Here is a 24,028-nt window from a genome sequence, read left to right as displayed (position 1 = left end):
GTATGATAGGTTGTTTATGAAAGCTTTCATGACCTGCTCAACCTTCACTTACACAGTGGAAATTTTAACCAGTATCTTGTAATCTAACCTTCTGAGCCCCGAGCAGTGCCCCTGGAAATTAAGAGCCATATAGACATATAGGGCTTCCCTGCACATGGAGCTCAGCACTGTGCCGAGCTGCAGAGAGCTGTTTTTAAAAGGGGGTCCCCCGGGGGAAGCTGGACTGTGAGGAAAACCAGACAGAGGAAATCACACCCAGTTGCGCCCATGGCTGCCCATCTGGCTCCCTCACATCTGCAGGGACATTATCTCTGTAAAAAGTTGGCACAATATGGCGACTACTTTGTGGTTGATGCAGACGCTGGTTAAAATAAGAGCATTTGAAAACAGAAATAAAACAATGACTACAGGAGTTCAAAAATATTGAGTTCAAGAAATGAAAAACACAACAGTAGTTGTTTTCTTCCCTTCAAGGACACAGTTAATGTCTGGCAGGATTCCAGAACTGCTTTCCTTCCGTAAACAGTGCGACTGAAATAAGATTTTATATGTCAACACAAAACCAGGGAATTTTGATAGAGATTTAAACAAGCTGTAAGTCTATTTCTAGAAAAATGACTTGACATAAAAGCATCTTGCGTCGAACCACGAACTGGATGGATGGTGACAGACAAAGGAATACACAGCAACAACCGTTGCTGCCTTTGGACAAACATATTTCATACTGGAGTATAGATGACTTCCAGATGACAGTGGGAGGCAATGACAGACTTCAGACGCCAATTACGCACAGCCACTTGAAGGGACGGTCACGTCTGCCACTTGTAAGTGCTGACAATAAACATAGTGACACAGAGCCAGGACAGGGAGGGAGGGTCACTTTCCACTGCAGATAATCCAAAGTTTAGATTTCAGAGTTTAAAAAAAATGTTTATTTAAACCCAGAGCTTCAAGCATGAAGGTGGTTTTTACAGTACAACACCACATGACGAAGGACAAACATGCCACAGAAAACATGTCAATTTGACACGAAAAACTAAATTATTGATTTAGTGGAGAAAAAGATATGAACATTTTTTCTTGCTCAAAAGAAAAAGGGAAAGTTACCATATGTGATCAAAAATTAAGTATTTATTTAAATGGAAATTACCCAGAATTTTACACAACCTATTTTATTAAAACCACAGAGACAGAAAGTTGGCTCCAGATGCCAGAGAAGAAAAACCCCAACAGGAACTGGGAAGACTTTTATTTTCATACTTTCTGCTGAATCAAAAGTTTCCTAAGAGGCACAGAGGTTTCCTTGTAAAAGTAATTTATGTTCACAGTTTCTTTCTTCCTCCCTGAGCCAGAGGAACGTGTTGATGTTTCTGTTAGAGGACTGGCAGGTATCAGGAGGTCAGAGAGATTCAAATACTTATAGGAAGAATATTGATAGGCCACAACTAACTTTCCAGTTGTTTGTTGAACTGGAGTGTCCTGCACATGCATACAAACACACACAAACACACACTCAGTCACACACATTAAACTGCTAGAACTCCTCTATGATCCAAAGTTAAGGTACTCAGTCTTGAGGCGGCTCAGTCTGGTGCCGTGGCTGCGGATGATGAGAGACAGCAGCTCTTGTTTATCCTTCAGTCCCACAGAGATGCCCGTGGTTGCCCTCAGCGCGTCCCTGATGTCGCTCACTTGCTTCACCACGTATCCGTTCAGCTGCTGCTCCTCTCTCAGCTCCGTCTCCTGGCTCTGCTTGAATTTCACCTCCAGCTCCAGCAGGGACTTGTCCACGCTGGAGAACGCCTCGCCGATCTGGGCGATTTCCCGCTGCAGGAACTTGCCATAGCTGTCCTCTCCGTCCAGGTCGTGCGCCACGGCGCGTCCGATGCCCTCCAGCAGCCGCGCCGCGTCCTCCGCCTGCATCTTGGCGATGACGAAGTCGTCCCGCACCACCGAGTCCCGCTCCTCGTTGGCCCCGCAAGGATACACGTCCGAGAACTTAAAGAGCATCTGGCACTCCTCCGGGTCCTCGGTCTCCTCGTAGTCCCCGTCCGGCACGAAGAAGTGATGGAAAGTGCCATTGGTGATCTCCGGCTGCAGGGGCCCGGTGTACACTGCGGAGCAGCATGGCACAGATGCGACTATTAGGAGCAGCAGTGGGACGGGAACCATCATGCACCTCCTCTCTCTCTTTGGCGACCAGCATCTGCACTGGCAGCCGGAGCCAGCGCACAGTTTTCATCCCGACTCATGTTACACAACTCCCCGTCACCTAAAAGGCACAGACCGCCTGTTTAAGTGGAGAGGGCCCCTGGTGGCCCCCAGTTATTATACAGCCACACAGTGTCAGTGCAGACTGTTCTCCAGTAGGAGTAAGAAGTTTATTCATACTCTTATTACCCTAATTCCTCTATGTGAGCAGAGATGATACAATATGCAGGAATATGTATTTTCACAATCTATAATGTTGAAGCAGGATTTAGATCATAAATGGACATTTTGACTCATATGTGCAAGATTAATATTGTGTTATTTTCATCCAGACCTCAAATCTGTTTTAATCAAATTATTTTGCTGGATTTATCAGTAGTTTACTAACCTATGTGGCTGTCCTTTATTAGAGGCTCTTAATCATTTTAGTAGCAATGTCTTGATCATATAATCAATAGCTCAATTAGATTTTATTTTATTTGGTACTGAGTTTTTACCACCAGAAACTTTTTCTGATTTATTTATAGAAGTTTGATTTAGTTCATGTCAGTCACATATAACAAGCTCTTCGACAAGACAAATTCCTGGCAGGAAATAAATAAGTCTTACAAGGTCTCCAAAAAATTGAAACAGTAGTATTTCAACATTTACTGTGTAATATTGCTGGAATGTGTTAATTTCAATGTTATACAATGATATTTACATTACACAAACAAGACTTATAATAAGTATTCGATCCCTGCCTGAATTCATTCCCATCAAATCTTACAAGTTCACGTTTGATTAAACCTGATCACTGACAGTCCTACAGCACCATCATTTACACTGGCAAAAGAAAATAAGCATAATAAGTTAGTGTTTCACAATAAGCAAATCAACAGTTGATCAATATATAAAAAAGAGAGATGCTAAAAGAAACAAAAGAATCAATATATTGTAATTTAGGCCAAAGAATATGTTTGTGATTAGCCTGAAGAAAAGTGGTCCAGGATTTTACAGTGAGGCTTGGATATGAAAATTTACAGAACAGATGTGGTGAATGTTAAATGAGTATGGTAATGACTCTTTTTCTGTTGCATTCCCAGACTGTGAGAGTCTGGGTGCAGTAGCTAGAGCTCACTCTGATGACTTCAGTTGGATGATCACATTACTGCAGTGAGGGAGAGAGTCCCGTGGGCTATGATCCCCTCTACTGCACATCCTGTCTTGGGTAATTGCATCATCACTAGGTGGTCTCTCAGATACGTTTCTCAGCAGGTCAGTGCTCACTTTAACTAGAACCATATGGTGAGCTGTAAACACAGGACTCAAAACTGATGGTTTGTGTGTGATCCATCCATTCATGGTTTGTACTGTATCTGAAGCTGCAGCGGGATATGTTTATGTTGTTAGAAAACAGATGAGAAACACACAACATTTCTCCAAAGTAACAGACCTGATTATTTACTGAAATAAACAAGAGTGTAATGAGAAATATAGTCAAAAATACAAAAAATGTGTCTCTCTCTCCGTCTGTCTATCAGTCTGTCTGTCTGTCTGTCTGTCTATCTATCTTTTGACTTCACTTTTGGGAGCCACCATATTGTCCATCTTTACAGTCTATGGTCTGTCGACCTGATGAACCAGTAGGATATTTTTTTTGCTGTTTCCACCAACTCCTAAAGGAAAATCTCTCCAAAAATATCTGTCCCAATATGGAAAATAAAATATACTCCACAATGTTCATCAGCAAGTTGCCATTGTGGTCTGTCCGCTGCTTGGCACTGGACGTGTAACAGCCTCATGAGAACAGCAAGACCTGAGCTGAACCCAAACAATGAGCTGAGAGAAGTTCAAATGCTCTGACTGTAACTTCTCCCTGTCACATTACAAAAATAACTTGTGAAACTAATATAGCTGCCAAATTAATCCCCCACACCCAACCTCTCTGAAGTCAATAAGGCCATGACCTGATTGCAACCTCGATAGCAAATTAAATCATTCACCAATTCGACTACAACTTTTCCATGATACCATCACCAGTGACACCAGTACAGTTCAAGGTAGAGACACAGCTATGGCTGCTGGTACTACACTTTTGCAGAAGCCGCTACCCCAGCTCTTTACTGTCAATCAATCAAGGTTTCAGTTTATGATTGGCTAACTAACTAACTAAGTAACTAACTAACTAACTAACTCACTCACTCACTTACCGACCAACCAACTAACCATAGCTGAGAGGATCTGCAGAGTCTGGTGTTTCTCTATGTCACTAACAATCCCCTTCACATTACACATCTCATTTTCATACTTGTATGTGTCATTAGTGTCTCTCTGTAACTATTGCAGAAAATTCTTTGTATCACTCCTGACCTTGAACTGAAGTTACTCCCTCTGCTCACTGAGCTTTGCACCTTCTCCTGCATCAATGTTCAAAGTCTGAGTCACGACTCAACAGTGTTGCTCATGAGGGATTTTAAAGGGGTTACCAAGGGTTTAACAATTTTTAATCAAGGCCGCGTCATAGTGTATGTAACTCTGCAGTCGTAATATTTAGTATGAAACTGAGGACTTAAGAACAAGTGTGACAAACTAAGCAAGAACAGGTGTTTTGTGTTTGTACATCTCGGTCTCCAGAGTTGACTGTTTAGAAATAGAGTTGACTGTTTAGAAAGAGAGTTGACTGTTTAGAAAGAGAGTTGACTGTTAGTGCTTCTGAACACACTCCTGAATGAGCAACACAAGCAAAGACAACTCGGCACACAGGCTTTCTCTTTCCTTTATAAGTCACACACCTGAATAAATATAGCATTTCTCAACATAAACACTGACGAAGTAAACTGACCAGCAGGAGACAGGGCAATGCTGCCTGAAAGCAGATGTAGTGACACATGTAACAATAAACAGAATTCAGGGGAGTTGTGAGAGGGATGTTCTTGTTGAGCTTTTACTGTACAACATTGTGTGAATGTGTGTGTGTGTGTAGGGAGCAGGAGGGTCGAGGGCCTGCAGGCTGTGTGGGAGGCTGCACACACTGACTCACAGTGAATCATAATGACCTTATGCTCATCACAACCAAAGGAATTCAGATTTAATCATTAACATTCTCTTAGTTATCAGCAGTGGAGTTATGCTCATTACTGTGGCCCTGCATTACAACAAGCTCTCGAAGGATTTTGACATTTACATGTAACAAATCAATCAATTAGAAACAGGATCCAGAGAGGAGAAACCTCTGAACCATCCTCTAATGTGTTATCTAACTTGGACCAATGTACAAAAAAAGCAGTCAAACCAAAAAGCTTGAAGTACGACAGAAACATTTCAGGGAGGAAGCAGACAACAAGTCTAGGTCATGAGAGGTCACAACAAGAAATATTCAGATGAAATATTTCAATATGCTCAACGGCAAATCTGTTGAAGACTGAAGAAGAAGAGTTCAGAAACATAGTGGTCAATGCTGGTGCAACCTGGACTCTCACCAAAAGGACAATTTCACCATTGATCCTCAGAGTTAAAGGAGAAGTTCTTTTTTTTCCAACCTGATCCTTATTTCCAGCATATGGTATGTAGATCTACTCACCCATAAAGGTTTGGAGTAACTTGGAGTCCTTCGGACGCTTTTAATCCACACAGGATCGGTGTATATCCATACAAAGCAGGTGACTGGGGCATCCACAATACAGCCTCTAAATAACGCATTATCTGCCGCGAAACACTTTTTTTTTACTATGAATCGCCAGCACGAGTCCTCTGTGAGTCCAAGTTGCTTTTTTTACATCCCGGGCTTTCACTGGGGTGACGTCACCGAGGCGCGCAGCCGCAGGTCAGCTGACGATCAGCTGTGTTTGTTTACACGGAGTTTGCCGCTGCTAGTTTTGCGCAACATGGCAGAATACTTAGCAGGTGCTAGCTAACTTCAGCGGGCTAACGAGCAGCCTCGGAGCTAGCGTTAGCTTAGCACCTTTAACCGGGTGAATACGCCCGAGCACCAGGACACAGCTGCTTTAAAACTATACTGTTCTGTAAAGCACCTGATAAGTATTCTGCCATGTTGCGCAAAACTAGCAGCAGCAAACTCCGTGTAAACAAACACAGCTGATCGCTGCTGCGCGCCTCGGTGACGTCATCCCAGTGAAAGCCCGGGATGTAAACAAAGCAACTTGGACTCACAGGGGACTAGTGCTGGCGATTCATAGTAAATAAAGAGTTTCGCGGCAGATAATGCGTCATTTAGAGGCTTTATGGGTGAGTAGATCTACATACCATGTGCTGGAAATAAGGACCAGGTTGAAAAAAAACGAACTTCTCCTTTAAGATTTATCACCAGAAATAAACCTGTCACAAATAAGCTGTAAGTACCTGGTGCTGTTCTCAAAGGAAAATGGCTTTTGTTAAGAAATCCAGTGAAGGAGCAGAAGTAATTGTTCCACTGTCTGAAGCATAGTATAGCACTTTAGTATTATAATCATCATTCCAGAGTTTTTTTTCCATTCTTTTCCTTCACCCGTACACAACAGCTGGATGATGACACTTTCATAGACCCACACACTCATCATTGTTTAAAAGCAATGAGGTCATCTGAGCACCCCCCCCCCCCCCCCCCCCCACCAACCCAGTAGATGTACATCAACTGTTTTTTGTCAATCAGCCCATAATACTGAGATGCCGCTGCTGTCATTCTCAGACCCTGAGATAGTAAAAGCAATAAAGAAGATGATGATAGAAGATTTTAGAGCAGATTATGTCCAGTTAGTTTCAACTGAATCTGACTGACTCTGGCTCAGTTACTTCCTGGTGCTGCAGGAGGTTTGATGGCAGGTTTTGCGTTGACACTGTGAACAGGTGTCACTTCTTTCAACCGTCCAGCTCCACAAAGTAATTTGAGGCGGCTGCTTCTCAGCAGCAGGTCAACTCATCTGTCACTGCTGTTACTTATGAGTAATATCAGAATCTCACCCCCCTGTCACCTCGAAAAGCACTTTACCAGCAAGCCTCAAACTTTACCACTTCTTATTGCTGGAAATGGCTCGGAATTCTGTTAATCACTGACCCTCCAGTTAGTGTACGACCTAGCCACTCACATTAAAATGTCATGACAGTCAATCAAATAGTTGTTGATGGACTGACTGAACAGACAGTATCAGTGGAACATGTTTTCATGAAACCATAGTTTGTCTTGTATTTTTTTACACAAACAGTTATTTTATATAACGGATTCCATTGAATACACCTCATGGAACAGTGGAGAGCTTAGTCCACCACACTGGAAACCATTCCCTGCACCCAGCTAGTGTGTGCTCTGATGATTTGTGGACGTCCGTGATGTAACTCTGTCCCCCACTGCTCGTCCTTGGTTCCATGTCCCTTTTACACCCCAGTACAGCTGGATTTATGGCCACAGTTTCAGTGGGTCCATTGATTACCCTACTAACCTGTACTGTAAATCTGTGCTGTATGAATAACATCAGTCACCTGGGGGTGATTGTAGAGAGCAAGAACTAATGACCACAGTCTGCACAAGATGGAGACGGGTTAAAATCACTGATATATGAGGCCGGGGTTGGAAAACTGCTCGGCACAAAGTGTGAATAAGGCTGCCAGTGTTTTATTGGTGGACAGACCCATGGGTTTAACTGTGGTGCCCGGCAGAAAACATCCTGCTGGTGCAGCTGAGCCAGAGAATAAAATTTGTTCTGAACCAGAGCAGTTTGGTTTTGTTGAGAGCACAAAAAAAAGAAGCTGCTTCACATCCTTTTCAGTAGACCTATAAGTCTACATATCTTTTATTTCATCACATACTCTCTTGATCAGTGACGGACCATGAGAGGATTGTGTGAGGTTGGTAATCTTACTCTGCAGTTCTGCTGTGATCCTTGTCATTAGCAGTTCCACTAAAGAACCATTTCCCTGTTGAATTCTTCACAAAGAGGTAAAATGAATTTGCCTTATATATTGCCTACTTTGCTTTAGAAGCAATTTGCTGGTCACACGTCTGTAAATTTAAATGTGGGCATTAGCCAATCATCCCTGTCATGTCTGCAGCCAGTGCAGAATACTGTGTTTTTTATGATATATTGTATTGTGTCCTTGGGCAGATCATTATATGATTTTCATTTAATTTTATTCTATTTTGTGATTGTGTCTCCTTTTATGTCGACTGTGATCGTTTGTGCTTGATAATTAAACTTTTGAAGGCAGGGCTTTTACTTGATTAATCATTTTGTTTTTGTTGTACTTGACACTTACCTAGTAGCTTCAAGGATCTCTGTAGTTCTTTAATTTGTTGTGAGGTGGTAGTTTTTAGCTCTTGGGTTTTTCTCTCTTCCCTCTCCTTTTTTGGATTTTCCTACAAATATATTTCTTCAATATCCCTTAAAAGTTTCCCAGTGCAAACCCTATCATTGATATAGAGCGGAATTACCATGAGACAGACGTGCATAATTCCTTCATGGCTGTTTTCTCTATAGAACCAACTGTGTTGAGAATGTGAAACCACAGCTTTTTAAGCCACTAAGTAACGTCTGTTGGTCAAAGAGGTGAAAGGAAATATCGTAGTGTGGCTGTCCAAGAGTAAAACTGTACACAGGAAGTAATCAAAGTATTAAGCATCTGTCATTAGAGCTTAAAACCAACCAGATCTTTGCACATTTCCCATGGACTGTTTAGATTTCACAGTAAAAAAAAAAAAAGAAGGCTAGCACTGACTGACATGACGCGAATGGAAAAGCAGTTAGAAGAGGAGCCTGAGCGGCAGTGGCAGCAAACAGTCCTAACGTTGAGGGAAAATGCTGCAAAAATCAAATGGTGGGTTCGTCATGGAACATAATCTCTTTAACAATATGTTACATGAGGACTCTTTGGCAAGAAGATTGGTGGTTTGTGATAATGGCGAGAGAGAGAGAAAAAGAAAAGAAAAAAAAAAAAGAAAACAATTTTTGCACTCGGCTGCAGCTCTGGTTTGTTCCATAAGCAGATTTAATGAAACTTGAATGGTCATGAGGATGATATCAGCTCGGTGTCTGCCTGTTTGTCCCCCCGCCATTTTACAGGATGAAAAGAAACAGGAATGAAGACGCCAGATGTGATTTGAAAGATACAATCCATGATTTATTACAGAAAAGTGATATCCAAATTATTTTATGTCATATTATTTATACATTTCAGTATGTTTTTACATGTAAACAGGAACGAAGTAAACAATGTCATCGATACACTTCATGTCACCACTGATACCATCATATTGTACAGTTGAATCTTGAAAATGTCACTGTGCTTCCATGTCAGGTACATCATCCCATTAGGAGGCGCGGCATCGAGCAGAACGAGGTGCAAGGTCATGCCGTTATTACTCATTACACAATACCCATGTTGTGCTATTGCCAACAGCAGAAGGCCTGAGAAACACCTTTCCACCGCTGTGCAGCATTTGTATCGGTGAGAGCGTGAACTGATGAAGACAGGAAAACGGGAAAGAATTCCATCCAGAGATGATTAGCAGGCGGGCAAATGAAACAAGGTCACAGAATTATTCATGACATAACCCATATCCTATTAGGACAAACACTGCGGCTGTTAGAGGGTAAACAAACTTCTAATTTCCAGTGTGCAAACAAAACAAGTCTGAATTTGATTTTATCAACCTCCCCTTGAAACTCAGTCCAGGACAGATTAAATGAATCAGTCGATTATAGTTTATAAAACACTCTAACAGTATAAAACTCGGCCACATCAAGAAACATACATGTCTCGCCCTGACCTCCAGAAAGGATCAACACTGAAAAAAAGGAAAGTGATATGTTTTAAGACGCTTCTTACCGAAGTTGCTCAAAGCAGGGGTCGTTTCATGCATAACACTACAGTACAAATGTACCAGTACATTTACATCTGCGTCTGTTCAAAAAGAAATGAAGCACTCGAGGAGAACAACATGCATAGATTTTCAATGTTCACATAGCAAGGAAGATATTCTGAAAAGCTGCACTAGTTTCCTAAACATTACTGGAATAAGATTTTAAACAAATATCTCTCTCTCTTGTGAATGAAATGTTAATGAATGACATAAAAACATAATTAGATTTAATCCAACAGCCTGCATCATAAATCTCCATAATTAACTCTATAACTGCCATTCTTTACGATCTGCTCTTTCGATCTCACTGGGATTGTGCATGAAAATCAAACATGCCTTTTTTCGTGAATGTGCAGCGTAGTCATGCAATGGAATGCAGTGCAAAAATATATATCTAAAAAAGCAGGACAGCTTGGATTGCATCGTAGAAAAGATGACAACATGTTGATCATCAGCAAACATTCAGAGGACACCTGAGAAATGTGGACGTTTGTCGATCTGAGGGTGAAAACAGGTGAACTCATAATACACAAGTTTAAATGTATAAAAAACATTACACACATCAGAAAATGTAGAAAGAACAGCAAAGGAAATAAATACAAGTAATGTACAATTCTTGCAAAATGAGGAATACGTTTCTCAGTGTTGTGCAATGCATTCAGGGTAGTGATTTTTTTCACAGTCACATGTTACTTTCACTTTTACTGTGCATAATGTGGTTAACTCTCAGTCTTTACCATCATCACATGATCATTGTGAGTTTGAGATTTCGTCACCTACTAAGAACATTAATACCTCACTGTACATCCTCCATAACCTTCAATCCCAACAGGAAATTATATGATTCAGCCTCATAGACAGATGTGTCGCTCATGCTGGCTGATATCCTGAGTTCTCACTGGATAAAAACATTCTGCTCTGATCTCAAACTCTGTCTTTAACAAAAACCTAATTTCTCATTTTCACATTGATAAAGGCCAGAAATCAGCTGTAACCACATCTGCTCAGTAAAACACTGGAAGTAAAGACTCTCGCTGTACTTTCTGAGTGTGGAACAGTGGATGGATGTTCTTTGCAAACTGAACATTCAAGCCACAGGTATGCCCAAGTGATCCAAGTTTCAACCACGCTTCAGTGTTTCCAACAGCAAATGAAAAACAGGCTGCGGGCGCAGAACGGAAGAGCAGATTTGTAGCTCCTGCATGCGAGTGTATACATTGTTTCACGCTGGGAGTCGCGTTACAACGTACACGGCCCGTGTGTTTCGAAGCCATTAGCTGAGACCCGAGTAGGTACAGCGGTGTGACTCACATCCAAAACAAATTCCTGGCAGGAGGGTTCAGAGAGTTTACAGCAGATTGGACGACAAAACCAGGATAGAGTATATTTTCTTGCACTTGAAGAAAAAGCACGTGCAGCACAAACAGGCACACGTGATTTTGGTGACACAATTGTGGTGCACACAACTGTAGGCACAATCAAATTGCACAAAGTTCACATATTCTCAACTCAAGACGGTCAAGCTCAGCAGTTGCACAGACAGAGAGTAACAGACGGCACACACTGAGTACAGACACGTGTGAACCAGGCATCAAGACAGGGGCTTTATCCGTCAGAAAGGTACGAAAGAAAATTATCATGCACTTTATATGATTCCATAGAGAATTCTTTGTCAGATGTTCTGAATGGATGTTGTTTTTATGTTTTATTCTTTTTTTACTGTGTATGAAATGGTAGCAAATTTGAATCAGCATGCTTCAAGGGCAATTTACAGTCACTTTGCAAGAACAGTCCATTTTATTTGGTAGCCACAAAATACCAGAATCACTTTTGCAACATTAAAACGCTAAGTGCCACAGTAGCTCTGTCACATAACGCCACTGGTGGTAGAAATACACGGCCATGCTGCGGGCTGCGTCGGACTGCAGAGCCAAAGCGAAGTGCTAGCTGCCACACAGAGAAGAGTGTGGGATGGATGCCAAGAGCGAACAGTGGCGATCTGCAGCCCTTGATCTGCATAGTAAACATTGCAATTGGAAAGGTTTTCCCCAAGTAAAGCCATGACATAGCACAGACTAGAGGGCAACCTGCTGGACACAGCCAGGTGAGGGATCAGGGGCGGGGCAGGAACCGAGAAAAAGCGTCGAAGCCGAATACGGAACAGATGGTGAGAGAGGGTTCCGGGTCGGAGCTTGAGCTGAAGCCAAGCAGGCCTGGGGTGGGGTAGAGCGAGGCATCTGATCACTGAAGAGGGTGTCTTTGGTGTAACGGAATCAGCTGAGTGAAGCTGGACTCTCTCAAAGCTAAAATACATAAACAAGCAGGCAGGGAGTAAGGTTGTGCCTGTGAGTTGTGAGGCGTGTAGTGGAGACGTGGGGGGTAAAGCTAAGGCCACTCATGGTGATATCGCCGTCCGTTCTTTTTCCGCTCCTTCTGCAGGTGCTCCAGCTCTGCTTCATACATCATCTCCTGCATCAGGTACTTCTCCCTCCTCATGCGATCACACAGATCCTTCGGCATGTCCGGAATGAGGTACGCTATGAAGGACTTGATCCCAAACACCAGGTGCTGAGGGAAGCATCAATCATTTATGAGTTACCTTCCACAGAACACACTTTACTTTACCAGTATTTGATGCATAATTTAATCACCATGATAAATGCCCTATGACATAATATAGGTGCATAAAATCAAAGTTTTTCTTCTGCAGAAATAAAAGTAAAGGGCAAAATTAGAAGAAACATAATGATGTTATTATCTGAGCCACAATGTAATTTAGGTTTTATTCTGTGGGTTTTGAGTGAAATTCCTCAGACTACTGTAGCAGCAAGAATCAACTAAATTGGGCTTGTGGGGCTTTAGTTCAACACTGAAAGCAGCATAAATTAATAATAATAAAAACAATATGCATCTACAAAACGTTCTGCAGTTACACAGACTCGAGGAAACATTACAGGATTTACTTTTAACTGCTTGCCTTGCTGGTAAATATACAAAAAAAAAGAAAAGAAGAGTGCAGACAGACCTCAAAGACGATGATGAAGGCCAGCCTGGCAGCCAAGACGTGCCAGAACTGCAGGGTGAATTCATATGGAACTGGGCTCCAGGGTGGCGCTCTGTAGTCCCGGTACCTACAGTATCTGGACTGGCTGCTGTTGTTGAGTTCGCCCATGTCGAACACAGACAAGCTGCTGTTCATGTAGCCTCGCAGACACCTGAGAGCGAAAGGGGAAGCCATCAGAACATAACAGAAGCCACTCTGCCAGATAGATCTGCAGCTTACGCATTTGTTTTAAATGCTCACTCATCCTCGTGGTGATGCCCCTTGTTCACACACGGGCCGTATTTGAAGGCGTACACAACGCGGGGGATGAAGTCTGAGGTGATGGCGATGACAAAGGCGTTGGTGATGACTGCCAGCACGCCGATTCCTTCGAGGATCCCATGCCAGATACCTGACAGCCAAGACAGAGGGGAAAAAACATTTTACAATATTGTTTCCAGCATAAAGAAAGACATAATCTATGGTGATCTATATGTTAATAACCATTAAATGGTGAAATCTTATGGTTATGTTTTTCATAACCTTGTAATTTCAATGACATTACGGGATTCTTTAAATGTATGTATATATTCATACAGGTATAAACCAAAAGACTCAAGATAAAATCTATTCAGGCGACTGTCAGTGGAGGAAAATCTTCTCTTTACCTTTTCTACCCAGTAAATATCAGTTTAAAGCTACAAAAGAGTCTGTGACTGACACATAATGCATTCATTTCAGCTGAGGAATTTCTAAACATATCAGGGTTCCTTTAATTACAGGGGGACATGCCACACAAAGCATTTGTTACACGGCAGTTGGAGGGTGGTGTTTGTAATCATGGGGGGGGGGGGGGAGGGGGGGAGCATATGGCAGTGCAGACACAGGATATGGAAACATATCCATCTTAATAGGGTGGGACATATTTGGTTCCTACAGTGGTTTCCTGTTTGAAAAGAAAGTATCTCAGAAGCTAAAAATAAAACGGGAGTCTGAGACACTGAGGAGGTGAGTGTGTGAGGGCAGTCAGAGATCACACCGACCGATGTCAGTGGCTCGGGCCGGCATGGGTCTTCTCCACTGAGTGACAAACTTGTAGGCGTCAAGACGAATCTCGATGATGTTGTTGAGCAGAGCCAGGAGAGGAGCCAGCGGGAACGCTGCTACAAAGATGGTGGTGAAGCCAAACTGGAGAACTGCAGAGGAGAGAACAGTTTGGATGAAACTTCACAGGTTGTCGCTCTCAAAACTGGCAACAACAATGTAAATGATTGAATAATAGCTGCAATTTACAAAGTCAAACTGCCTAACCCATTTCAAGGTATTCATCCACCAGACCATGGGCGTTCATCGGCTGCAGATTCCAGTCTTTGTCCCACTGTGGGAGCTGGGCTTTATTCTCTACATTCTGCCCTCCTCCACCTCCTTTCTTTATCTTCCTGCGAGACCACCAGTTCTGCAGCAAACTGAGAATGTAGCAAGAAACTAACTGTCAACTCAAAGTAATTATTTCTGACAATGAAAACACTGAGCGCTGTAGGAACCTTTTGAGTAAGCCCCACACAAGATGATTTGATGTGTTTCTGCAGGAGAAAAAATCTTTTCATATGCTAATAAGCAAAACGGACAAAAACTATGCAGGAATTAAACATGGTGTGTAAAAACAAATCACTCATCATCAAGCTACAGCATTGGGAATTAAATATGACATCTCTAATGGGCCATAGAAAAGAAAGCACATGATTATAATAACATATTACTTACGGATAACCAAGCTCCATGAAGTTGTTCCAGATTTGTTTGAAGAACATGATGACTCCCATTTGCAGGCACAAATCAATCAAACAGCCGCTCGGGTGACACTGAGAAAAATAAATAGAATTTGCATGCCTGATAATATAAAGCCGCAAATGAATCCTGAGACGCACGTCATCCCATTGTTCTCAGATCATTTGAACTGAACATTCCAGTAATTATGTGGGAGATGAATGGTTCACACAGTAATATACATCAGGATCATTGCACAGATGAAAAACTTGACATTTCTAAAAATATCCTTGAAACAGAAGGAAATAATCTGCCCAGTGACTGCTGAGGAAATATCACCCATTTGCGGCGATGCCTAATTGCACTCACCTCCTCCAGTCTCCATCGATTAAAGAGTTTATTGTATTTCCCGGGCCTGCCAGCAAACCTGAAGAGATTGAGATCGGCCACATTAGCTGCGAAATTCAATCAGACAAAACTCACAATAGAAAAAAAAAAAACAAGACACCTCGAGCTGCGTAAACAACAGCTCATTCACATCTCTGGGCCAGGCAGTGTTTTGTAAATGTTGGAACGAGGTCAAAAAACTACTATAGAGTGAGGAGGGAAAGGGAGGGAGTCTTGGCAGATGTAATGACATGGGAGTTTGAAGCACAACATCTTCTTATAATCACTCGTTAAATTATCTGTAAACAGGAACTGTAGATTCATGGAAGCCGGACCTACCTTCCAAGAAAGAAGGCGATGTAAAATGTGGAGCTGTTCAGATTTACAAACTGGAAGAGAAACATCTTCAGAGCGAAGCTGTTCTCCCACTCAGACTCTGTACGTGGATGCTCTGAAGAGGGGAGAATAGGGGTTGTGGGGTTGGAGAGGAGAAGATAAATGGCTGCCCACCATCTGAGAAGTAAGAGATAATGAAAACACAAATGCAGGCAGCAAGTGCACATAGCTCACCTAAATTAGTCAGCAGATAGGCCACCTTTTCATACACCTGACAAGATGATAGCAGGCATGAGCATCAACAAGCAAAGGTTTGAGAAGCACATTAAAGAATTGTGAGAAAGAGAAGCATACAGGAATCTCAGGAAAAAAGATGTTCTGGCTGTGCATGTGAAATTTCCTGGCGCAAAGCTCTAAATAAATGCTTCATAAAAAAACTACTTGCTGGACAGAATATTTAAACATGTGCCAGATGATGCTTGTCCAGACACCCACCACGTTGAGAGACATTATAATCATGAAGTTGATGCAGACGCCGGTGCCAGAGGTGGCAAACTGCCAGTTCTTCTTCACAAACTTCCAGCCGAAGGAGGCGAACTTCTCCATCACTATGAGACGGAAAACCACCACGGCAAACACGGCCGTCAGAACGAGGGAAATCTGAAGAAAGGATGATGAATGAGTTTAAAAACAGTATTAAGCAACTTCAGAAAACATGAACACTCTAGTTTGGGCTTGGGAGGATTAATCTTGTATTATAATGAAGAAATGGGCAGAGAAAAAATTTAAACCTATTAATCAAGGCAACATAGAACTATTCAGATAAACACATCATTCATGTACAGATGAGAAAACAACAGAAATGAGGTTATCAGAATGGCTAAATCCAGTACTTCCTCTAATACACTCTTTGTCCAGCAGGGGGAGGTGTTACACCACTGCTAGCACCAAAATACTGCTCCAAAAACGTGGCACAGAAAGTAACTGTGAGCTCATTCTAAGCCCATGTCCCAAAAGGGCAGATTATTGAAGGATCAGAGGGTTTACCATGAAGAATATTCCGGACACAGACACCATGAGCCGGCTGAGTTTGTCTGAGAACGGCTGGAACGGCTCGGGCTTGCCAGAGATGGGGTTGACTCTCTCCACCCTGGAGTACTTGGCTTCAAACTGAGGCCGCAGCTCCTCCTGATTAACAACACATATCCCAGTGTGAACTATTGAACTGTCTACCTGATGCAGCAATAACTCTCCTTTTATAATCATGTAAGCGGCGTACAAATTCAGAGGAAGCAAGGCAAGAATATAGGCTACAACTGCGAGGTAAGCAGATATTGCTGACGTACCTCTTCCTCTTCCCAGTCAATGAGATCCCAGTCATAAGTCAGCTCTGCCCTCCTCCTTTTCCAGAACTCCAGGAATACCGTGGCTGTATAGGGGGGGAATCAATCAGGAATCAATTGCACAATTGGTTAACTTCGATATGCAACGCACAATATGAGCGATAAACATGAGGGGGATTCACGGTGGAGACAATTCAGAGGCAAGGCCTGATATACTGAATAACCCTTCAGCGAAATGCACGGCCAGTTATAGAAACGTATAACACGCTACTTCGTCAAGTGAAGTTAAAGAAATGTGTCAGTAGCAAATAAGCTTCACTTGTGCAACGTTTCACATCCCAAAAACTTGAAAGACTTCAAAAGTAAAGCTTCTGTGGGCGGAACACAGGCTGGAGGCTTTGTTTCCAATCTGTCAAACTCTATTGTGACTTCAGCTAAACACCAGATACGGCTTTTGTAATGTTTTTTTTCTGCCCAAATTGTTCATACATTTTGTGTCATCACAGACGTGTAACACGAGAAAACAAGACTCTAAAAGCTGCTCACTTCAGAATCAACATTTATGTGAGTCAGTGTACGTGGGAGAATTTGCATGAGTGCAAAAATGGGCCTCGGAGTCAGGGTGAAGGAATGATTCAGTCATGAATGATCTGGGGGGGACAGCACACAGTAACACTATACTACTGATTCAGCTAATCTGTCAGTTTCCAATAAACACACATACAACGTGTGTGTGATGCTGTAGCAAAGGAACAGACTTGTAAAGGGAACTTAATCTTAACATACATGAACTGAGGTTAAGCTTAACTGATCAATCTATAAGTCAATTGACAGAAAAAAAATTAAAAAAAAAATCATATTTAATATTAAATACAATACTTTAAAGTTTTGGGGGTGATCTTCAGACAAACAATCAATTCCGTGAGATCAGTTTGTGCTTTTGGCTTTTGTAAGGGGCATTTTTCTTCCCTATTTTCTAGCATTTAAAAATTCAAATATTGATCTGGAAAGTAACCATTGCAGCCCAACATGTGTTTTTTGTCATATGTTTGAAGTGAAGTAAAACGATTCCAGTGATAAAGTTGAATTCGGGACACGGAAAGGAATCGTGGCCTCAAAAAAACAGCAGGTTCGGCTGGAGAAAGCTCAATCAGAGCAACTTACACTGCTGCTGAAGGTGTTGAAGTTTAATATAGCTTGACCCACTTTTGTTTAAAGCAAAAAAAGAAAAGAAAAGCGGCCCTTTCAGATGCCTACATCTGGTCCCTTGGGCTAAACAATTTTTCATCTCTGTGTTCCACACACACACACACACACACATCCCAAACATTTGGCTTAGTCTTTGTAACTGCCAAACAGAAGCTGGCCTCTGAAAACACTCTCTCACACACACACTAGACCTAGAGTGCTCTCACTCAGTAGTGCAGTGCTGCTTCTTTGGTCCACATCGCCCAAAGCTTTCATGCAGGATTGAGAGCTGCAGACCTGAGTCAGCGAGGCTGGCTGGACCTCCATGGCTCTCTGGCTCTGCTCGGCCTTTGTTTAGCCCCAAACACAGAACACAATGTGCAAAGTGTTCCCTCTGGGCACAGGTGAATATTTACCGTTTACCATGGCAGAGTGATGGATCTGGGCCAGATGCTGCACACTAACGCTCAAACTCTATATTACAAGGATATTATACCTATAGCTGCAATACTTTTGTGGCTCAATCGTAGTGCAGTTGTACAACCCTGAGCATGGAAAGATACCGTCTCCCTCTGGTGAGATGTTTAATTATCCGACTAATTATATCAGGACAGCTCTGGAAGTGTAAGCACAGAGCTTCAGTCAGAGAAATCCTGACCGGGACTTGTTGGCTGACAGATGTTATAGAGAAAGAAGGTCTCCTGTGTGTGCACTGCTGAGTGTTTATATATCGAATTCTCTTTACAAAAGCTTAATGTGTTTGGAGTAGTTGAGTGGAGAGTCGAAGTATGAGTACTGACACACAATAGTATTAATAGATTTGAATTCCAGGAGGGTTTGGATAAAGTACAGAGCACAGCCGGTGAAATACAACAAGATCTCAAAAAGCAGACTCCACTTACCCCAAATAGCCATGAAGATTGCAAAGAACACAGTGCCGCCATTGTCAAACAGATGGGTCACCTACAAATGAAATATAATCATTCAACAAAGTTGGAAGAAAATTAAATTGATATCTTTGCAGTTTCAACAGTTTTGCAAGTTTACTCCAAAGTTTCTCATCTTTGAATTAGGAGCCTCACATGGGACATTTTTTTTAATTATTAGGCAACATTTGGGAAACATGATTATCTGCTTTTTTCTGGGAGTTAGATGAGAAGACTGATACCACTCTGGTGATTGTTAGATATAAAGTAACAACCAGCTGTCTCACTCTGTGGACCGGCTAATATAACCTCTAAACTCAATAATCAACACAGTTCATCTTATCTGGGAAAAAAAGTATAGAAAAGTTGTTGGGGTTAACTATGGACATTGCTAGTTTAGCCTTTCCCCCCTGGTTCCGGTCTTTGTGCAAAGCTAAGCAAACAGGCTCCTTGTTGTAGTTGGTTGTTTTTTTCCTGTTTTCTTCTGCCCCCCAGTTGTTTGCATGAAGCAATACTCAAGAAAGGTTATCCCTCTGTATAAAATCATTAATCTCCAAAGTGTTGTTGATATTTTGTGACATTTGTTCCTGACATTTGTTTGTCTCTGAGGAAAATGCAAAGTGACCTGATCTCTGCGACTTGGAAACTTGGGGGATAAAGTTTTTTTTTTTATTATTCACTTATAAACAAGCCAGAAGAAGTTAATGAACTCCAACATGAAACACTGTGATGAATATCAGGAGTGCACAGACCTTTGCGTAAACACAGCTGTCACTCAGCGTCCACGGGCCACAGGTCTCCTCACACATGGGACACATGGTTGTAGTGTTGGCTTCACATATTTCTTTACTGGTGAGACAATGAACAGAGCCTTAGGAAAAGACAACAACAATCCAAACTGAGCAAGTTTCAAATTGTAAAACATAAATGAGATGGCACCAGTTGTGTGAACTGACCTGACTTGACTAGAGTCCATGGTGAAGAGACCATAGAGGAAGACAAAAACGCCAACCAGGGCGGCAGGGATCAACATGCCGGTGTACCAGCCCAACCATGCAAAGTAAAGGCCGATTTTCTCTCCAAAGTAACGTCTGAGGGAGAGACGGGGGTTAAAGATCTGTTAATCAAAGCTGAGCATGCAGGCTGCAGTTGTAGGTGTAGATAGAGAACTGTGAGGTGGTTGTGGTGGCCTAATGGATAGGGAGGCTGCTGGGGTCAGAAGTCACACAGTACAATGGAGTGATGGATAATGAATCGATAACTGTGATTACTTCCTAAACCACAACTGTTAAAGTGCCCTATAGCAAGACATTGCTTCAGCAATTAAGCAAGTGCATGTATAATTAATAGTATGCAGCAGGTTTTCTAGGATTAAAACGTTTATCAGGACATACACTGATCAACCACAACATTAAAAGTGCAGTAAACAACATAGATTATCTTGTTACAATGGTTGGATAGAAGACTGAGTCAAATCATCTCCAAACTGGCAGGAGATCCTGGTATGCAACTGCGGAAACTGTGACATAGTCGTGGGCACCCAAGGCTCATTGATGCATGTTGTAGAGTAAAAGCTAACCTGTGTGATCTGCAGCAAAAATTGCTGAAAACTTTGATCTTGGCTTTGATAGAAAGCTGTCAGAACACACAGAGTATCACAGCTTGCAGCATACGGAGCTGTGCAGCTTCAGAGAGGTCTGAGTGTCCACTGACAGTGGGAACTTTGGCGTCAGAACTGGACTATAGAGCTTTGGTAGAAGGTCTCTTGATCTGACACATCTTTTATTTCACGTGGACAGCCGAGTGCGTGTGCAGCATTTACAGGCAGCAGGATGCACTATGGGAAGGAGGCAAACCTGCAGAGGCAGTGTGATGCTCCAGGCAATGTTCTGCTGGGAAACCTTGGGTATTGGAACTCATGTGAATTCTACCATCTACCTAAACATTTTTTCAGCCTAAGCACATCCATTAACAGTTCTCCCTGATGACAGTGGACTCTTACATCAGATCAATACAACCTGCCAGGGGACCTACTCAATATAAGGCAAGTGGCTTTAATGTTGTGGCTTATTGGTGTATATAATTTGATGTCCTATACTATGACGTGAATTTCCAAAAACCCCAACAGAGTACAGGATGGGAATGTCTTATCTCAGCTAGTGCATGAAATACCTGCAAAACTGAAGCACCTCATGAATACTGATGTAAATCTAATATTTACATTAAGCAGTTCTGCTTATTGATTTGCTAAATGATCCACAAACCAGATCAATATCATGGTGCATACAGTATGACCAAATCTTTGACTTACTGTTCTCACTTACTATCTCAACATCACACAGGCTACCACAACCCTAAAGGAAGATGATGATGATTACATGCAAATACACATGACCTAAATAGTTAAATAACAAAAACAGATTGGCATGACTCCATGTGCTTCACGAAGGCAATTTTAGCAGGGAGGACATTAGGTTATCTTTGCATAAAGACTGGAAGCATGGTGAAATGGATGGAGTTGCTCTTTCCAAAGCAAATCAAACATGTAGCAGAAACAGAAATGTAAGAATTACTCATGAAGTGTAACTGATCCCCCCCCCCCACTTCCAGTCTTTATTCTAAGCTAAATTCATCCTCCAAGATGCAGCACACACTGGAGTGGTATTGATCTTCTTGAAAAAACACATCAGACTAAAGTAGGCTCTTCTCAACTTGTTTAAACAACTCCACCACAAACAAGCCTTCAGCCTTCAAGTCATCAGAAACTGGGATAACCTAATAATCATGGAGTGTATTCGTCAAGACAAACAACAGGGTTAGTTTTGTTCTGTTTCATCAACACATCCTGACTCTGAGCTAAGACAGGAGCTGGCAGGACACTGGAGCTCAGGTAAATGTCCAAACAAACCAATCAGCTCGAGCTGATTACCTGATGAGGTCAAGAGGCTGGTATTTATACCAGATGCCCCAGCGGGCCCAGCGCTCGTACAGAAGATGCCTGTGGTTCTGGGCTCCATGTGTCTTTATAGGATGTCGGCTCTTGTAACCACCCTGATGAGACAAAGTGTAAAAAAATCAACATTACAGGAGGACATTTACAGTTTGACAATATGCAAATCTCTGTGAAAAAAATGAAAGTTGCCTTACCTCATGAGGAGGAAATGCAGCCTCATATGTGTTGTTGCCCAATAACCGGTTGATGCCTACATAAATATTGAAGTGTGTCAAGTCAAAGGATGCACGGATAAGAGATAGAATAGCAAAAGGACACTGCATTAAAAATTCAGTAGCAGCTATCATTGAGAGAGGGGTCACGTGAGAGGTTCATTTAAATCCACTCCTCCACAGTCATAACAATTTACTCCATTATGCAACTGACAAGCTGCATTAGACAAGCACATTAGAGGCTTAAAACACTAACCAGGTTAGAGTTTCACATCACTGCAAGCAATTCAACACAACCTTTGTCATCTTTTCTGAAACATCACTACGCTATATATACACCATCATTGGTGCAAGTTGTAAAATATAATCTGAATCACGATAAACTAACTGAATCATTGCAGGTGTGAAGCAGTAATGAATTAACTCTGATTTCTACAGGACGACAGTGCATTCGTCTGCATTGTCATACTCTTTCTGAAACTGTAGATTGCGGGAGCAGGAACAGGGCAGGGATTTGCAGAGGATTTTCACCCTTGTGGGAAAGCTGATCTTATTTGTTGGAAAGTGGTCAACAGTATTAAAATATTAATGTGAAATCAATTTCCAGAGCTTCAAGTCCAAACTTTAATCAGCAAATTACGTTGGCAGTCAGACAGGACGGTACGGTGGGAGTCGACATTGTAGCATGTGCCAATACCGAAAAAGAAAACAACAGCCAGAAGGAGAGGAGGGATCAACCACAAGTTAGACGATAACAACAGCCCACAGTTTAATCATCCCACAGCAAAACATCAAACAAAGGCATCGTATCGCCCCACCATCACTCAAGTCAAACAAGGACGAGAATCTTAAAGGTCTGACGCCCCTGGTGGTTTAAGTAGAGACAATAAAATTCTATCACATAGTAAAATACAATAGAAATGAAGACAGAAGCAGAATAGCACTCAGTAGAGTGCATACAAACAAAAATGGATTCGGACCCATTGTAAATATATGTTTCAATTTGGCTTATTTGATAGTTTTAATCAAAATATAAAATATGTACACCTCTTTCAGTGCAGGCCCTACAGTCCTCTTATGAAAAAAATATTTAAATTCACAAGATCCCGATTTTTATTTGGGTTGGCACCGAGTTAATTTAAATTAAATAAATATCAGTCCCCTAAAAATGGCTGATTTTCTTTAATTTTTTTAAAATCAGTCTATGATCAAAACCCATGAATTATTCTCAATGGAAATGTTACAAAACACCCTACCACACAATGTTAATTAAAGTTTAAAACATTTCTGGAACTTCACCAAAACTGGCTGTTCTTACCTGACCCATACTGCATCCCTCCAACATGTTTCATGGTAGTCTGTCCAGTAGTTTTTATAAAATCTCTCTTATTATCAGTGTTTAATTAGCTAATTATGGGCCTGATTCTAAGTCTAATACTTATAAATCTGCAAAATCAAAATTAAACCTTTTCCCTGAAATATAAAACATGGCCCTTCATGAAATGTTATTAATATACACAGTCCCTGTCAAATAAATTAAATAATTACATAAACATAATGGGTATTTTATGTGCATTATTATAGATAAATAAATAAATCTTGTTGAAGCATGGAGCCCTACCCATCTTTGGTTTCCCGTCCTCATACTTGGTGCGCTGCAGGACATGATGGACTATTCTGCTTCTGGTGGAATTGGAGAAGAAGGTTTCTCTGTTGTTGATAGTGAAGCTGGAGAAGATAAGAACAGCATATTGTTTCAGCGGTTCATCAAGTAACAATATATCAGGATGCTCCAGTCAGGGCTCTTAATGAAAGCTGAGCCAGCAGTGAT

General features: G+C 41.7%; 2 protein-coding genes across 4 annotated transcripts in view; both read right to left on the bottom strand.

Annotated features, from left to right (window-relative positions):
* Positions 1 to 909: 909 nt before the first annotated feature.
* Positions 910 to 6,296, bottom strand: fibina (fin bud initiation factor a). Of its 2 annotated transcripts, none has more exons than XM_069528180.1 (2): positions 5,774 to 6,296; positions 910 to 2,114 (listed from the first exon to the last, which is right to left on the bottom strand). In XM_069528180.1, the coding sequence occupies exons 1-2, from the start codon at positions 5,775 to 5,777 to the stop codon at positions 1,546 to 1,548; spliced, it is 573 nt and encodes a 190-aa protein (XP_069384281.1). In that variant the 5' UTR covers positions 5,778 to 6,296; the 3' UTR covers positions 910 to 1,545. The 2 variants fall into 2 exon arrangements, with proteins under 2 accessions (XP_069384281.1, XP_069384280.1); XM_069528179.1 differs by having other exon boundaries at positions 910 to 2,272; positions 5,774 to 6,294.
* Positions 6,297 to 9,273: 2,977 nt separating this feature from the next.
* ano3 (anoctamin 3) overlaps positions 9,274 to 24,028 on the bottom strand; it is a 43,564-nt gene continuing 28,809 nt past the window's right edge. For both annotated transcript variants that reach the window (XM_069529259.1, XM_069529260.1), the window contains exons 9-26: positions 23,819 to 23,925; positions 22,180 to 22,235; positions 21,962 to 22,083; positions 19,989 to 20,123; positions 19,785 to 19,881; positions 19,009 to 19,069; positions 16,922 to 17,004; positions 16,623 to 16,763; positions 16,071 to 16,235; positions 15,810 to 15,846; positions 15,579 to 15,690; positions 15,222 to 15,279; positions 14,850 to 14,947; positions 14,397 to 14,551; positions 14,129 to 14,281; positions 13,347 to 13,497; positions 13,068 to 13,257; positions 9,274 to 12,610 (exon numbers count right to left, since the gene is read on the bottom strand). In XM_069529259.1, the coding sequence (XP_069385360.1) occupies positions 12,428 to 12,610; positions 13,068 to 13,257; positions 13,347 to 13,497; positions 14,129 to 14,281; positions 14,397 to 14,551; positions 14,850 to 14,947; positions 15,222 to 15,279; positions 15,579 to 15,690; positions 15,810 to 15,846; positions 16,071 to 16,235; positions 16,623 to 16,763; positions 16,922 to 17,004; positions 19,009 to 19,069; positions 19,785 to 19,881; positions 19,989 to 20,123; positions 21,962 to 22,083; positions 22,180 to 22,235; positions 23,819 to 23,925 (2,104 nt within the window). In that variant the 3' untranslated portion in view covers positions 9,274 to 12,427. The remainder of the gene's footprint in view (positions 12,611 to 13,067; positions 13,258 to 13,346; positions 13,498 to 14,128; positions 14,282 to 14,396; positions 14,552 to 14,849; positions 14,948 to 15,221; positions 15,280 to 15,578; positions 15,691 to 15,809; positions 15,847 to 16,070; positions 16,236 to 16,622; positions 16,764 to 16,921; positions 17,005 to 19,008; positions 19,070 to 19,784; positions 19,882 to 19,988; positions 20,124 to 21,961; positions 22,084 to 22,179; positions 22,236 to 23,818; positions 23,926 to 24,028) is intronic.

The sequence above is a fragment of the Paralichthys olivaceus genome, chromosome 7 (assembly GCF_024713975.1).
Source record: "Paralichthys olivaceus isolate ysfri-2021 chromosome 7, ASM2471397v2, whole genome shotgun sequence".
Classification (NCBI taxonomy): domain Eukaryota; kingdom Metazoa; phylum Chordata; class Actinopteri; order Pleuronectiformes; family Paralichthyidae; genus Paralichthys; species Paralichthys olivaceus.
This window is presented reverse-complemented; position numbering and strand designations above follow the sequence as displayed.